Source organism: Schistocerca serialis, chromosome 4 (genome assembly GCF_023864345.2).
Source record: "Schistocerca serialis cubense isolate TAMUIC-IGC-003099 chromosome 4, iqSchSeri2.2, whole genome shotgun sequence".
NCBI lineage: Eukaryota > Metazoa > Arthropoda > Insecta > Orthoptera > Acrididae > Schistocerca > Schistocerca serialis.
Window position 1 is genome coordinate 287938664 of NC_064641.1, and position 15861 is coordinate 287954524.

The window sequence follows — 15861 nt, forward strand, 5'->3', positions numbered from 1 at the left end:
TGAAATGATAACTAAATAAAGGCCCTATGTTGTCGACAAGTGTTGATATACATCAATGGGGACAGTTGAAAAATGTGTGCCCCGACTGGGACTCGAACCCGGGATCTCCTGCTTAGATGGCAGGCGCTCTATCCATCTGAGCGACCAAGGGCACAGAGCATAGTGCGACTGCTGGGACTGCACGCTCCCCGTGAGACCTACATTCCCAACTTAATGTCCACACACTTCATTCGCAGTGCCCCTGCCCATTACACTCATTACTTGCAGCAGACAATCTTACCGAGTCCTGTAAGAGTTCGGGCATTTCATGTGCATCCGCAGAAGAAGGAGGTCAATGGCTGGTTAGCCTTAACTATATGAAGATGGTATCTGTTCTTTCAGACATGTGCGAAAGAACAGATGCCATCTTCATATATATATAATGAGATGGTGACTTGTCAGACTATGCATTTTTAGATCCAGCTCCTCTACAAACTCTTCTACATACGTTTCTTGTGTATCCACATCAGTATAAACCTACTGTTTGTATTCTGATCATTTCTTTTAAGTTGTATTCTTTGAAAACCTCTACCAAGTAAGCTTTCAGCTCAGGTTTCCCATGACATTGTCTGCAGCATGAAGTCTTGTTATTCTAAACAGCAAATAGTTTTCTTGATTAGTTCCTTGTATAGTCATCGTCCTTGATAGTTGTTGCCGTCAACATCAGTTTGTCATTTTGATGTATTACACATACACAAACTGATCGTGTACCAGCAGCACTAACTGCAATAAACCGCTTTGCCATTAGTTCACAAAATTTTGAGAATCTCAATTCATTGTCATATTGCTTACAATAGGCTGGACGTTTCTTTCAAGTTACTGAGTTGGAGGTGTTTCTGCTTATGAATTTTTTCACCATCCACTCTTACTGCTATGTAACCATAGTTACCTAGGCACAGCCAAATAAATTCATCACCTTCGAAGAACTGAGAACATTATTTATGATTATATCATAGAGTTGTTTTCTCTCCCATCTTGCAGGTACTGCCAAAATGCCAGTTGCCATCTTCAGTTTCCTTGCCTACTTCACCATTCTCACAGAAATGCTGAATTATTTTGCTCTTTGTTGTGTACTCTAGCTGCTTGGAACCAGGCTCAAAATTTGAACTTGGGTGGAGTGATTTGAATGATGACTTTAATTTTTAGTTCATTAATTAAAATGTCCATACACTTGGCTTTCTGGCATTGCTTCACCATTTGTATTTCCACAACATCTGTGGAAATTAGCAATCTTGTGCTTTCTAAACTCTCTGCATTATGCGACCTATTTTGCTAATTCATTAAAGCTTTAAAGGTCAATCTCCATGAGACTGATTATGTAGCAAGTGTCACCTGTGCCCATACAGTCAGCAGCCACTTAACTCTTGCTTGTCCTAAGGCTGTACTTGCCTATGAACAAATTCTTGTGGACATCTGATACAATGCTTCTGGCCAGACGTGAAAAGTTCGTTAGTCAACAGTTTCAGCTTTTCATTTAGATATAAATCATTCTTGTTTATTTTTCCTACATGTATTGCAGCAAGTATTTTGCAGAAATTGAAATTTTGTCATCAGCAGGACATTATGATGTGAGCAGATTTGGGCATCTTCTGTAAAGTTGAGTCCACTTCTATGTTTTAAAACCTCTTTGTTCAGCAATGATATTTATTTCACTGACTTAAGTAGACTTTTAGAAAATGGTGTAGGCTTGTGACAGTCAGTGCCATCTTGATAAAAAAAAAAAGAACACTTCTTGGTTAATACAGTAGATGCAGATGTAGACTCAAAACACAAATTAATTCAGTCACATAAATTTCTAAGAGCGAGCTAATCACAAGATCAACACCAGAGAGAAATTAATCACCTGAAATTTTATATACTCATTCAACAACGGATGTATACCATTTTGTTAATGTTTTCAGTAATAATAGTAATATGTATTTACAAAATCTTGGGGGTAATTTATTCCATAAGTAGGCATGGGTCTGAAATTTAACTATATAGCTTCTGAAGTTTTAAGGATGCTCTTTCCAGACACAGCAATATTAAAATAGTGTACTAAGAATGTCTTGACAACATATTCAACAATGTTTTCTATAATTCCTATTTTTATGAAATTTCTTCATGGTTGGATTTATGAAAACTTTGGGAGTAATTCCATCATAAGTTGGCACGAATTTTCATTTATTTTGTTGCTACTTATTGCTTGGAATTTGATTTGCACACAACTACACTTGTATTTTTATTCACATTCGAGCAGTTTTTACTGTTTTTACTTTCTATTTACTCATTGTCAAATTCAAGCATATACATTATGTATGAAAAATAATAAATTTGAGCGATGTTCTTCAGCCATAAGAAGGCATGCATCAGAAATCAAATTATGTAGGTTGTGAAGCTTAAATAATTATCTATCTGGATACAGAACGATAACAAAGATAAAGAAAATACAGTTGAGATATGGGCTCCAAAACTACCGAAAACTTGGCACCCAAAACATTTTAATCAAATTTGCGGGTGCATATATTTTGACAGACAGAGCTGTTGTACAAAAAGCACAAGAAGACAATATGGTTGTGTGTTATATTACCTATTCTTGGCTGAATCCATCTGCAGAGTCATGATTTATAGATGGTTGAAGATGACCTGTCCAAGGTGCACAATGAATTGTCTACCATTTATGAAGGACAGCTGTCACCATAGGTATTTAAAAATCTAATCAGTAATATATTCAAAAGTTTTTTTAAGTAGACAAAATCGGGGGCTTCTAACTTGAGAGTACTTACCATAAAAGTGTCCAAAGTTGACACTTTGGCATGCATATTGGTTTTGCAAACTCGGGATTCCTATCTACAAGAGGCTGTAGAAACGGGATCAAAGAGACACTGGACTGAAACTTTGTTTGTATCCATCCAAGACATCATGGAACCTTCCCAGAAAATTTCATTAGCTTTGGAAATGGTTGAGAAGGGACACCAGGTCTACTTAACATGGAATGACTCTCAACAGTGTCTGATACAACACTCATGTATTTCCCCCAGTTACAGTGAGATTGAGGTATTCCCACAGAACCTTGTTAAATTCAGTAACAGTACCTTTGTAAGGATTTAGAAGCATATATCTCTGGGGGAAAGATAGATACCGCTTACAGGAAAATTAAGGAGGCCTTTGGAGAAACGAGAACCAGCTGTATGGATATCAAGAGCTCAGATGGAAAACTAGTCTTAAGCAAAGAAGGGCAAGCTGAAATGTTTTTTGTGGACCATTTGGAGGACAAGTTTGGGGAGGTGGAGGGCTTGTCCAAAATGCGCTCTGCGTCAGTCTTGATAAAAACATCATCCTCTACCCAGTCATGGGCATTACTCACTTGTGACAAGTTGGGGGATGTTTCTGTTACCATCACATCCCATAAGAGCTTAAATATGGTCCCGGGTATTATATTCCACAGGGACCTTCTTTTGCAGCCTGATGATGAGCTGCGCGCCAATTTAGAGTGTCGAGGTGTTCATTTCGTCCGGTGCATCCACCAGGGTCCGAGGGATAATCAGGTTGCCACCAGTGGCTTCATCTTGGCCTTCCAGGAAGACGCATTGTCCAAGAAGGTCAAGGTGATGGTCTACCGCTGTGACATCAAGCCATATATCCCTCCCCCGATGCTGTGCCTTAAGTGCTGGAAGTTCGGCCAACTGCTGTACTTCCAGCATCACATGTCGAGATTGCGTACGCCCATAACATCCCAATACTCCATGTGCCCCGCCTCCTATCTGTGTCAGCTGTGGAGAGCATCATTCACCTTGCTTGTCAGACCGCAGGATTTTACAGAAAAAGAGGAAAATCATGGAATATAAGACGCTGGACCAACTGACCTACTCTGAGGCTAAGAGGAAATTTGAGTGCTTACACCCTGTGGCTATGACCTCCTCTTACACCGCTGCTACGAGAACACTTGTCGCCCCATCAGTTCCTCGCATTCCTGTCACCTCTCAGAACCAGAAGACTACACCTGCCCCCTTGGTGGGGGGGGGGGGCACTTCCCTCCCTATTGCTCCCGCACTACCTACTTCAGGAGCAGCAACACCCCCTCTACCATCTGGGATATAAGTTCCCACTTCTGAGCCAGAGAAGTCTTCTTTGGCTCCTCTCGCTAGGAAGAGGTCCTTTGGGTCACTCCCTTCCCAGGATTTTGCTAGTGGGAAAGATGACACCCAGCAGAGGCTGAAGGGCCTAAAAGCAGCTGATCGTTGGGCTTAATGCTCATCCTCAGTCCCGGAGACTGAATCAGTGAAGTCCTCCTAGCCAGGAAAACCCAAAGAGCAGCGAGAGAAATCCAAAAAGAAGGTCCCCAAGACCAAGGGAATTGCGGTGGGACCCACACCACTGCTACCTACAAGCTCTGCGTCTGTGGATGAGGTGGAGATTCTGGTGTCTGATGAGGACCTAGATCTTGCCGGACCCTGAGACACAATGGATGTAGACAGATCAGGCAAAAAGTTGGTGGCAGCAGGTGATCCTGAGGCATAAACTGCCTCATTGAATGTTCCATGCCTTCCCAATCTCACGATGACGTCATCCTCCAGTGGAATTGCGGTGATTTTTTCCACCACCTGACTGAGCTATGGCAATTGTTAAACTTTACTCCTGCCTTCTGCATTGTCCTCCAGGAAGCCTGGTTCCCTGCAATGCAGACTCCTGCCTTCCGCAGCTGTAAGGGATACTGCAGGAACCATAGTGACCGAAATCGAGTATCAGGTGGAGTTTGTGTTTATGTCCTAAACTCAGTCTGTAGTGAAACTGTGCCCCTTTAAACCCCTCTTGAAGCTGTGGCTGTCAGAATAAGGACGACACAGGAAATAACTGTCAGCAATGTATATCTTCCTCCAGATGGTGCAGTACCCCTGAATGTATTAGCTGCACTGATTGATCAACTCCCTAAACCTTTCCTACTTTTGGGAGATTTTAACGCCGATAACCACATGTGGGGTGGCACGGTGCTTACTGGCCGAGGCATAGATGTCGAAACTTCACTGCCTCATTTCGACTTCTTCCTCTTAAATACAGTGGCTGCTACACATTTCAGTGTGGCCCATGGAAGCTACTCGGCCATTGATTTATCATTTTTAAGCCCAGGACTCCTCCTATCTATCCACTGGAGAGCATACTACGACCTGTGTGGTCTTGACCACTTTCCCATCTTCCTCTCACTGCCCTGGCGTCAGCCCCACAGACGCTTTCCCAGATGGGCCTTAAACAAGGTGGACTGGGAAACTTTCACTCTGCTGTCACCGTTGAATCTCCCCCACACTGTAACATCAGTGTAATGGTTGAGCAAGTGACTACAACAATAGTTTGTGTGGCAGAAAACACAATCCCTCTCTCTTTAGGGTGCCCCTGGCGAAAGGCAGTCCCTTGGTGGTCGCCGGAAGTCACTGAAGCAATTAAGGACCATTGGCAACCTTTACAGCAGCACCCTTTCTTTAAATGGCTCCGTGCCCCCATTCAGCAACTTATCAAACAACGAAAGCAGGAGTGATGGGAGAGATACGTCTTGACCATTGGGTGCCATACATCACCTTCCCTTGTCTGGGCAAAGATCAAAGGTGTTTTTGGATACCAGACTGCGACAGGTATTCCCGGTGTTAACATAAATGGCGTGTTATCTGCCAACTCAAACGCGATTGCCGAGCACTTTGCTGAGCACTGTGCTCGAGCCTCTGCGTCGGAGAATTACCCTTCAACCTTTCGCACTCTGAAACAGTGACTGGAAGGGAAAGTCCTGTCGTTTACTACACGCCACAGTGAACCGTATAATGCCCCATTTACAGAGTGGGAGCTCCTCAGTGCCCTTGCACATTGTCCCAACACTACTCCTGGGCCAGATTGGATCCACAGTCAGATGATTAAACATCTCTCATCTGACTCAAGTGACACCTCCTCGTCATCTTCAACCAGATCTGGTGCGGGCGTCTTTCTATCGCAATGGCGGGAGAACACTATCATTGCAGTGCTCAAACCCAGTCAAAACCCACTTGATGTGGATAGCTATCGGCACATCAGCCTCACCAACATTCTTTGTAAGCTGCTGGAATGTGTAGTGTGTCGGCAGTTGGGTTGGGTCCTGGAGTCACGTAGCCTACTGGCTCCACGTCAGGGCGACTTCCGCCAGGGTCGCTCTACCACTGATAATCTTGTGTCCCTCGAGTCTGCCATCCAGACAGCCTTTTCCAGATGCCAACGCCTGGTTGCTGTCTTTTTTTATTTACGAAAAGCGCATGACACCACCTGGCGATGTCATATCCTTGCCACATTATACGAGTGGGGCTTCTGAGGCCCGCTCCCAATTTTTATCCAAAATTTCCTGTCGCTTCATACTTTCCGTGTCCAAGTTGGTGTCTCCCATAGTTCCCCCCATATGCAGGAGAATGGTGTCTTGCAGGGCTCTGTATTGAGTGTCTCTATATTTTTAGTGGCCTTTAATTGTCTAGCAGCTGATGTGGGGCCGTCCATGTCACCTTCTCTATATGCAGACGACTTCTGTATTTCGTACTGTGCCACCAGTACTGGTGTTGCTGAGTGGCACCTACAGGGAACCATCCACAAGGCGCAGTCATGGACTGTAGCCCACGGTTTCCAGCTTTCGGCAACAACGTCGTGTGTTATGCATTTCTGTCGGCGTCATACCATTCGTCCAGAACCAGAACTTTACCTTAATGATGATCCACTCACTATAGTGGAGACATATTGATTCTTAGGACTGGTTTTCAACACCCAATTGACTTGATTTCCTCACCTTTGTGAGCTTAAGTGGAAGTGCTGGCAACACCTCAATGCCCTCTGCTGCCTGAGCAACACCAACTGGGGTGCAATCACTCCACGCTGCTGTAGCTCTACAGAGCCGTTGTTCAATCCTGCCTTGACAATGGCAGTCTGGTTTATGGTTCGGCGGCACCCTCAGTGCTGCGTTTACTCAACCCAGTGCACCACTGTGGCATTCGCCTAGCGACAGGAGCTTTTAGGACGAATCCAGTGACCAGCGTCCTTGTGGAGGCAGGAATCCCTCCATTGCAGGTTAGACGTGCACAACTGTTGGCCAGTTATGTTGTACATGTTCATAGTTCTCCTATGTATCCGAATCACCATCTCCATTTCCTACCCACAGTGGTTCAGCTCCTGCATCGGCCGCCCATGACAGGACTTCCAGTTGCAGTTCGTGTCCGATCCCTTCTTTCCGAATTGGAGTCCTTGCCTTTACCATCTATACTTGAGGTCCATTCATGGACACCTCCATGGTGTACACCTAGACTGCAGCTTCACCAGGACCTTCCACATGGCCCTAAGGACTCTGTTAACCCTGCGTCTCTCCGCTGCCAATTCTTCTCGATTCTTGGCATTTACCGAGGCCACGAAGTGGCTTACACTGACGGCTCGGTGGCTGATGCTCATGTTGGCTTCGCATATATCCATGGAGGAAATATTGAACAGCATTCCTTGCCCGATGGCTGCAGTATTTTCACAGCGGAGCTGGTGGCTATATCTCGTGCTCTTAGCACATCCGTTCATGCCCTTGGAAGTCGATTCTTCTGTGTACTGACTCCTCGAACAGCCTACAAACTGTCAACCAGTGCTACTTTTATCATCCTTTGGTAGCGACCATCCAGGAGTCCATCTATGCCCTGGAACGTTCCAGTCGTTCGTGGTGTTTGGGGCCCAGGTCACATCGGAATCCCAAGCAACAAACTTGCCGACAGGCTGGCCAAACAGCCTAAGCAGAACATGCTTATGGAGATAGGCTTCTCTGCAACTGACTTGCGTTCAGTACTATGCCGCAAGTTTTTGCGGCTCTGGGAGATGAAATAGCATAACCTCAGCATGCACAACAAACTGCATGTCATTAAGGAGACTACGAATGTGCGGCAGTCCTCCATGCAGGCCTCTTGTAGGGACTCTGTGGTTCTCTGCCGGCTCCATATTGGCCACGCTTGGGTGACACATGGCTACCTTCTGCGCTATGACGACCCACCTCAGTGTCGGTGTGGTGCCCGGTTGATAGTGTCCCATATCTTGGTGAGCTGCCCTTCTTTGAATGCCCTGCGACGCATTCTTCAGTTACCGGACTTGTTGCTATTAATTTTAGCTGAAACGCCTCATTGGCTAATTTAGTTTTACGTTTTATACGTGATGGTGGGTTTTATCATTCTATATAAGTTTTAGCACATGTCCTTTGTCCCTTTGTGTTCTGCACTCTGATGCTTTTAGGGTGGATTTGTAATGTGTTGCAGAGTGGCTGGCTTTTCTTTTTTATTCTCGTGGTCGGCTAGCCACAGTCATCTACTCTCTTGTTTTTACCCCTTCTACCTGTTTCTTGCTTCTCTCTGTGGTTTTCTTTTCCTGTTTTGTCCGTAGTAGTGTTGGTTGTCCTTCTGTCGTTCTTCTGGTTCTTCCTTTCTCTTGTTATTGTACTGTATGTCTCCTTTCTTTTCTTCTTTCTGTTGTGTATTATTTTACTGGGAACAAGGGACTGATGACCCAGCAGTTTAGTCCTCCTCCCCCCCCCCCCCCCCCTCCTCTTTTAACCAACCAACCAATTTATTTTGACTATTCCTAGTTAGTATCTTTCATTATAGGGTGAAATCAGTAATTGTTTTGTAAGTTAGCTTCAGCCTTCTTATGTAGCACCACATTACAAAAGCTTCTATGTCAACAGTGTAAGAAAAGATAAGTTGCTACTTACTGTAAAGAAGACACATTAAGTTACAGACAGGCACAATTAAAAGACACTTATACAAAGCTTTTGGCCATAGCCTTCGTCAGCAAAAGAGCAGCAGCAGTCTGGAGGGGGCGAGGAATGGGGAGGGATAATAGTATACGGGTTGGGAGAGAGATGAACGCTGTCAGGTGGAGTGTGCAGGGACCAGAATGCCAATAGGCACTGCATCAGGAGGTTGCGGGCAAGGGAGGTGGGGAAAAACGAGAAAAGCAATAAAAATAAGTGTATGTATTGGCAGAGGTTGGCAAACGAAGAGGCTGGGAGACGAGAATATGGAGAAGATGGTGGAACAGAGGGGATGGAAACTGTTGAGTGGAGGGTGTTGGGACAATATGTTACTGTAGGTTGAGGCCAGAATAATTACAGGAGCTGAGAATGTGTTGTAAGGATAACTCCCATCTGCACAGTTCAGAAAAGCTGGTGGTGGAGGGGTGGATCCAGATGGCTCGGGTAGTGAAGCATTATGTTCAGCTGCATGTTGTGCCACAGGGTGGTCTACTACCGTGCTCCTGGCCACAGTTTGGCAGTGGCCGATCGTCCTGGTGGACAGCTGCTTGGTAGTTATGCCGTTGTAAAAAGCTGTGCAGAGGTTGCAGCAGAGCTGGTAAATGGCATGGCTGCCTTCGCAGGTGCCCGACCCCTGATGGGCTAGGATAAACCTGTGACAGGACTGGAATAAGAAGTGCTGGGTGGCTGGATTGGGCAGGTCTCGCACATGGGTCTTGCATGGGACTATGATCCTTGTGGCAAAGGGTTGGGATTGGGAGTGGCATAGGGATGGACTAGAATGTTGTGGAGGTTGGGTGGACGACAGAACCCCACTTTAGGAGTGGTGGGAAGGGTCTCAGGTAGTATGTCCCTCATTTCAGGGCACAATGACAGGTAATCAAAGTCTTGACAAAGGATGTGATTCAGTTGTTCCAGTCCGGAGTGGTTTAAGTGATTTTTAATTGTGCCTGTCTGCAACGTACCATGTCTTCTTTACGGTTAGTAGCAATCTATCTTTTCCTACGTTGTTGACATTCCTATGTGGAGTATCCATTGTTTGTTTCCTTTCCAGGAGTGATTTCCTTGTTACATCCAGCATTAATTTTACACTCTCTTTGCTTCAGCCATCATCAGTCATTTTGCTGCCCAAATAGCAAAGGGCATCATAGTACTATTAGGGTCCCATTTCCTTATCTAATTCCTTCAACACCACCGTATTTAACTTGGCTGCATTCCATTAACCTTACATTACTTTTGTTGGTGCTCATCTTACAATCTCTTTTCAAGATGCTATCTATTCAGTTCAACTGTTCTTCCAAGTCCTTCGTTGTTTCTATGAGACTTACAATGTCATCAGCAAATATCAGAGTTTTTATTTCTTCTCCTTGAACTTTAATTCTCTCTCCAAAGTTCTCCTTGGTTTCCTTTACTGCTTTCATTATGTATAGATTCAAAACACCAAAAAAACTGGTACACCTGCCTAATTTCGTGTAGGGTCCCCACGAGCATGCAGAAGTGCCGCAGCATGACGTGACATGGACTAGACTAATGTCTGAAGTAATGCTGGAGGGAATGGACACCATGAATCCTGCAGGGTTGTCCATAAATCCGTAAGAGTACGAGGGGTGGAGATTTCTGAACAGCATGTTGCAAGGCATCCCAGACATGCTCAGTGATATTCATGTCTGGGGAGTTTGGTGGCCAGTGGAAGTGTTTAAAATCAGAAGAGTGTTCCTGTAGCCACTCTGTAACAATTCTGGACATGTAGGGTGTTGCATTGTCCTGCTGGAATTGCCGAAGTCTGCCAGAATGCACAATGGACTTGAATGTATGCAGGTGATCAGACAGGATGATTATGTATGTGTCACCTGTCAAAGTTGTATCTAGATGTATCAGGGGTCTGATATCACTCCTACTGCACACTCCTGACACCATTTCAGAGCCTCCACCAGCTTGAACAGTCCCCTGCTGCCATGCTGGGTCCATGGGTTTATGAGGCTGCCTCCACACCTGTACACGTCCATACGCTCGACACAATTTGAAACGAGACTCGTCGAATCAGACAACAGGTTTCCAATGTCAGTGTTGACAGGCAGAGACGAGACGTAAAGCTTTGTGTTGTGCAGTCATCAAGAGTACACGAGTGGGCCCTTGGCTCCGAAAGCCAATATTGATGATGTTTTTGTTGAATGATTTGCCTGCTGACACTCATTGATGGCCCAGCATTGAAATCCGCAGAAGTTAGTGGTTTTGTTGCACTTCCGTCATGTTGAATGATACTCTTCAGTCATCGTTGGTCCCGTTCTTGTGACTCCCTTCTCAACCACTGCTTCCTTGTCATGTCCTTTGACACTTAACAACTGCAATCTGGTTTGTGTAGAAATTAAAAATAATCTTTCCATCATGTATTTTATCCCAGCTGCCTTCAGAATTTCAAAGAATGTATTCCAGTCAACACTGTCAAACATTTTCTCTAAATTTTTAGCTGCTATAAACATGTCTTTGCCTTATCTTAGTCGATCTTCTAATAGAAATTGTTGGGTCCATGTTGCCTCATATGTTCGTACCTTTCTCCAGAATCCAAACTGATCTACCCTGAGGTCAGATTCCACCAGTTTTTCCCTTCTTCTGTATATAATGTGTCACGGTTTTGCAAGCATTGTTTCTTAAACTGATGATTCCGTAATATTTACACTTATACTGTCTGCTTGCTTTGGAATTGAAATTACTGCAATTTTCTGGACATATGAAGGTATTTTGCCTGTCTCACATACCTTACCTACCAGAAGGAATAGTTTTAACATGGCTGGCTCCCCCAAGGATCTCTATAATTCAGTATCATCTGCTCCATGGGGTGTGTTTTGACATAAATCTTTCAAGAGTTCTGTGAAATATTTCTCACAGAATCATGTTACCCACCTCATCTTCATCTACTTGCCTGTGTGTCTTTCTGCAATATTAAGTTCATGTTCAATTTGCTTGTATAGCCTTGGTATATATTCTTTTCAATTTTCAGGTTTCCAGGAGATTAGCCCCAAGAATTGAACTAGGAATACTATGACCACCAATAGGAATTCAACCTTTCAATCCTTGTGCTTAATATTGACTTGCTATTCCAGCTCTTGATACCTGTACAGCTGCTTCTCTTTTTTTCTGAAGGTCTGTCCAATTTTCCTACAGGTGTCATCTATCTTTTCCTTGTGCATGCTTTTACATCCTTGCATTTCTCTTCCAGCCATTTTGCACTCTCTGTCAATCTCATTTTTAGATGTCTTTATTTCCTTTTGTTGGCTTCATTTACTATATCTTCATATTTCCTCCTTAATATCTCATGAGTTGTCCAAGATTTTCTACTGGGCTTTAAACTTTAAAACTGTGTACCAGACTGAGACTCAATCTCAGAACCTTTGCCTTTCACGGACAAGTGCTCTACCAACTCAGCTACCCAAGCCTGACTCACGACCTGTCCTCACAGCTTTACTTCCACCTCTACCTCATCTCCTACCTTAGTCTGCCAGGAAGTTTCATAACAGCACATACTCTGCTGCAGAGTGAAAATATCATTCTGGAGACATCTCCCAGGCTGTGGTTGAGCCATACCTCTGCAATATCCTTTCTTCCAGTATTGCTAGTCATGCAGGTTTTCTAAGATAGCTTCTATAAAGCTTGGATGAGATACTGGCAGGAGTAAAGATGTCAGGACAGGTCATGAGTCGTGCTTGGGTAGCTCAGTCGGTAGAGCACTTGCCTGCGAAAGGCAAAGGTCCTGACTTCAAATCTCAGTCCAGGATGCAGTGTTGATCTGCCAGGAAGTTTCAGATTAACACACACTCTGCTGCAGAGTGAAAATTTGTTTCTGGAATTAAGCACGGTACACTGCAAGGTTTGTTGCTTGGTCTGCTCCTGTTCCTGCCCTAATTAAATGATTTACTAGGCACTTTTGAGGATCCATCAAAATCCATTGCATTTGCTGAACCAGCATAAAGCGCCCAAACATATCCATACCAGACACAATCAGGAAAATAGTGGAATAAGTGTGGAAATGGTTTCCTGCAAACAATTCAATACTTTATCTTACAAAGGCTCATATTGTTCTGTTCCAAACATATAAAAATGACTTGTAGGTACCAGAAGTACAGATCAGTGGGCTCACACTGGATGAGACTCCATGTGTGTACTTACTAGGCATTCAGATACATAATGAACTGATACAGGACCAGTGTGTAGTAAGTCAAGCAAAAAGTTCAGTTTTTTCTTCTTCCTCTCTAATTTTGATGATCCTCAGACAATTTCAGTGACATACTTGGCATATTTTCATTCATTACTGTCCAGTGGCATAATTTTCTGCTGTAATGCACGTAAGGTAGAAAGTATTTTTTCTACAGAGGCATGCAACAATAGTATTATGTTAAGTTGAAAATCAGACATCTTGCATAAGCCTTTTTGATTCCTAGGATTTCTTACTCTTATGTGCCATTCATTACATCTACACTGTAATGGTATTTTGTGATTAATAAAAAGTGTGATTTCAGAATGTAACATAAACTCCACAACTGCAACTATAAAAATAATTTCCATATTGTCTGTGCATTCTTGTCTAGGTTTCAGATTGAGTTCCATGTTCCTGTGCAGGTTGCCAGCAGACAACGGATGGGCAAATTTTAAACATCAAGATATTCAGACATAAACTAAGATTGTAGGTGATTATTGGAAGAGAAGAAGTGACTTTCTTCAAAGTAGCTGCTTTTCTCCTATGTCCATACACAATTACACAGTCATTCCCATAATTATCAGTGTGAATTGTCTAGCACTACATAATATCTTTGTAGTAGACTTCACAGACGTTGCCTGTGGTGGCTGCCTCTATTTGACTCATTCCATATCCTCAAATCCTCACATTCACAATGAGATTTACAGAACACAACGTGTGAATGAAAGAGCGAAGGGACAGTGCAAAAAGTTTCAAATGGCTATGGTTGACAGTTGGAGGTTCCTGATTCTCAATGTAATGTAATGTTTTCCGATGTTTGTTTTCGTAAGAGCCATTTGATGTTCATGGACATTGCAGTCAATAGTAAACTTTTCTTGTACAGTCCTTTCACTGAAAAGTTAGTTACTCTGTGTATGTAGTATTTCTGTTCCTATATTTCCCATGAGTATTACAACTCAACAACAATCTTTCCTCGTGGAAAATCATTTATATCCAGAAATCTGTGCTTCACATAAGTTGGTATGAAAACCCTCTATACCCTACTGGGTTCGTTGTGCAATTTTTTTGCCCTATATTTCAGAAAAACACTGCTTAAATCCTATTGGCTTATTTCATTTCTCAGGGAAGCAATCAAGGAAGATGAGGAAGGTCTTCTTGAAGGATCTGTTGCGGATATCATCCAAAGAGCAAAGAGACGAAGACAGGCAGACAGGCGTGGAAATGTTCGTCTTGGTATGATGAGACATCTTTACCTAATTGTTGACTTTTCAGAAGCAATGTCAAATCAAGATCTGAAACCAACAAGACATCTTTGCTCCATTAAGGTTAGTTAATAGTTTTGTGTATCTGTGGTATATCACACAGTAAGAGCCATTGTACAATAACAAATTTTGGTCACTACATTTAAAAAAATAGGAGTATTTTTAATAGCATTTATGAAGTACATAACTAGTAAATGGGAAAAGACAGACATAGACATCTCTGTAATATTCTTTTCAAAAGAATAAATTCAGTAGACCTACATAACTATGTTACCATGCAGAAAGTTTGAACATTTTTGTGTTTGATACCATGTGAAGATTACTATTGTTGCTGAAAAGAGAAAGAAAATCATGGATATATTTCTAAAGCATTGGAGTACTGGAAGCATCAAATATTTAAGCAGCCCTTTGCCTACAGCCTGTAATTGTATATCTAAATCTAACAGGATTCTTGAAACAAAGTAGCAAAAGAAAATGATAATTAAGCATTGAGAACATTTTTTGTTGGAGGAGTTAGACCATCCATCAGTTTCATAAAAATTATCTACATCCATATCTACATGGATACTGTGCAAATCACATTTAAGTGCCTGACAGAGGGTTCATCGAACCACCTTCACAATTCTCTATTATTCCAATCTCGTATAGCGCACGGAAAGAACGAACCCCTATATCTTTCCTTACGAGCTCTGATTTCCCTTATTTTATCATGGTGATCATTTCTCCCTGTGTAAGACAGTGTCAACAAGATATTTTCGCATTCGGAGGAGAAAGTTGGTGATTGGAATTTCATGAGAAGATTCTGTTGCAACAAAAAACACCTTTGTTTTAATGAAGTCCAGCCCAAATCCTGTATCATTTCATTGGCACTCTCTCCCATATTTTTGCGATAATACAAAATATGCTGCCCTCCTTTGAACTTTTTTGATGTACTCCGTCAGTCCTATCTGGTAAGGATCCCACACCAAGCAGCAGTGTTCTAAAAGCGGACAGACAAGCATAGTGTAAACAGTCTAAGTGCCCTGCCAGTAAAACGCAGTCATATGTAGCAATATTGATTTTTATTTGCTATTGGTGGCTCACATTTATTACATGTTATAGTGATGGAAAATAACAAGCCTTATGGCAGATTACCTTAACGAAAAATATTTTTGATCTGTAAAAGAGAAATTACACCGCTAAGTCAAAAACAATCCAAATAGGGGATGTACAAGGATGGTTTGAAAAGTTCTCAGAATCACCAAGAGAGGTCAGCCCTAGTGCAACTAGTTGTTCATGTCATATTCATTGGACTGTTGTGTGTAAACAAGTGCCATGTCATTGGTCCTGGAAGAGAGCTATGGCATTGACGTGACTTCATTGTTATTCCCACGTGGTGATTTGTGAAGATGGAAAAAATTGAGATTCGAGCAGTGATTAAGAACTTCGTAAAGAAAGATATGAAAGCAAAGAACATTCATGCCAATTTCCAGAATACACTGGGGGACTCTGCTTCTTCATATTCAAGTGGACAAATGAATTTAAATTTGGCCGGGAGAGCTTAGATGGTGATCTGCGCAGTGGTCAGCCAAGATGTGTCACTACTCCAGAAATAATTACAAAAGTGCACAAAATGGTCG

The 15861-nt window shown here is 42.9% G+C and overlaps 1 protein-coding gene across 1 annotated transcript in view; it reads left to right on the forward strand.

Moving 5' to 3' along the window:
* Window positions 1-15861, forward strand: part of LOC126473891 (general transcription factor IIH subunit 2) — a 104123-nt gene that overhangs the window by 8714 nt on the left and 79548 nt on the right. The window contains exon 2 of the mRNA XM_050101230.1: window positions 14104-14305. Within this exon, the coding sequence (XP_049957187.1) occupies window positions 14104-14305 (202 nt within the window). The remainder of the gene's footprint in view (window positions 1-14103; window positions 14306-15861) is intronic.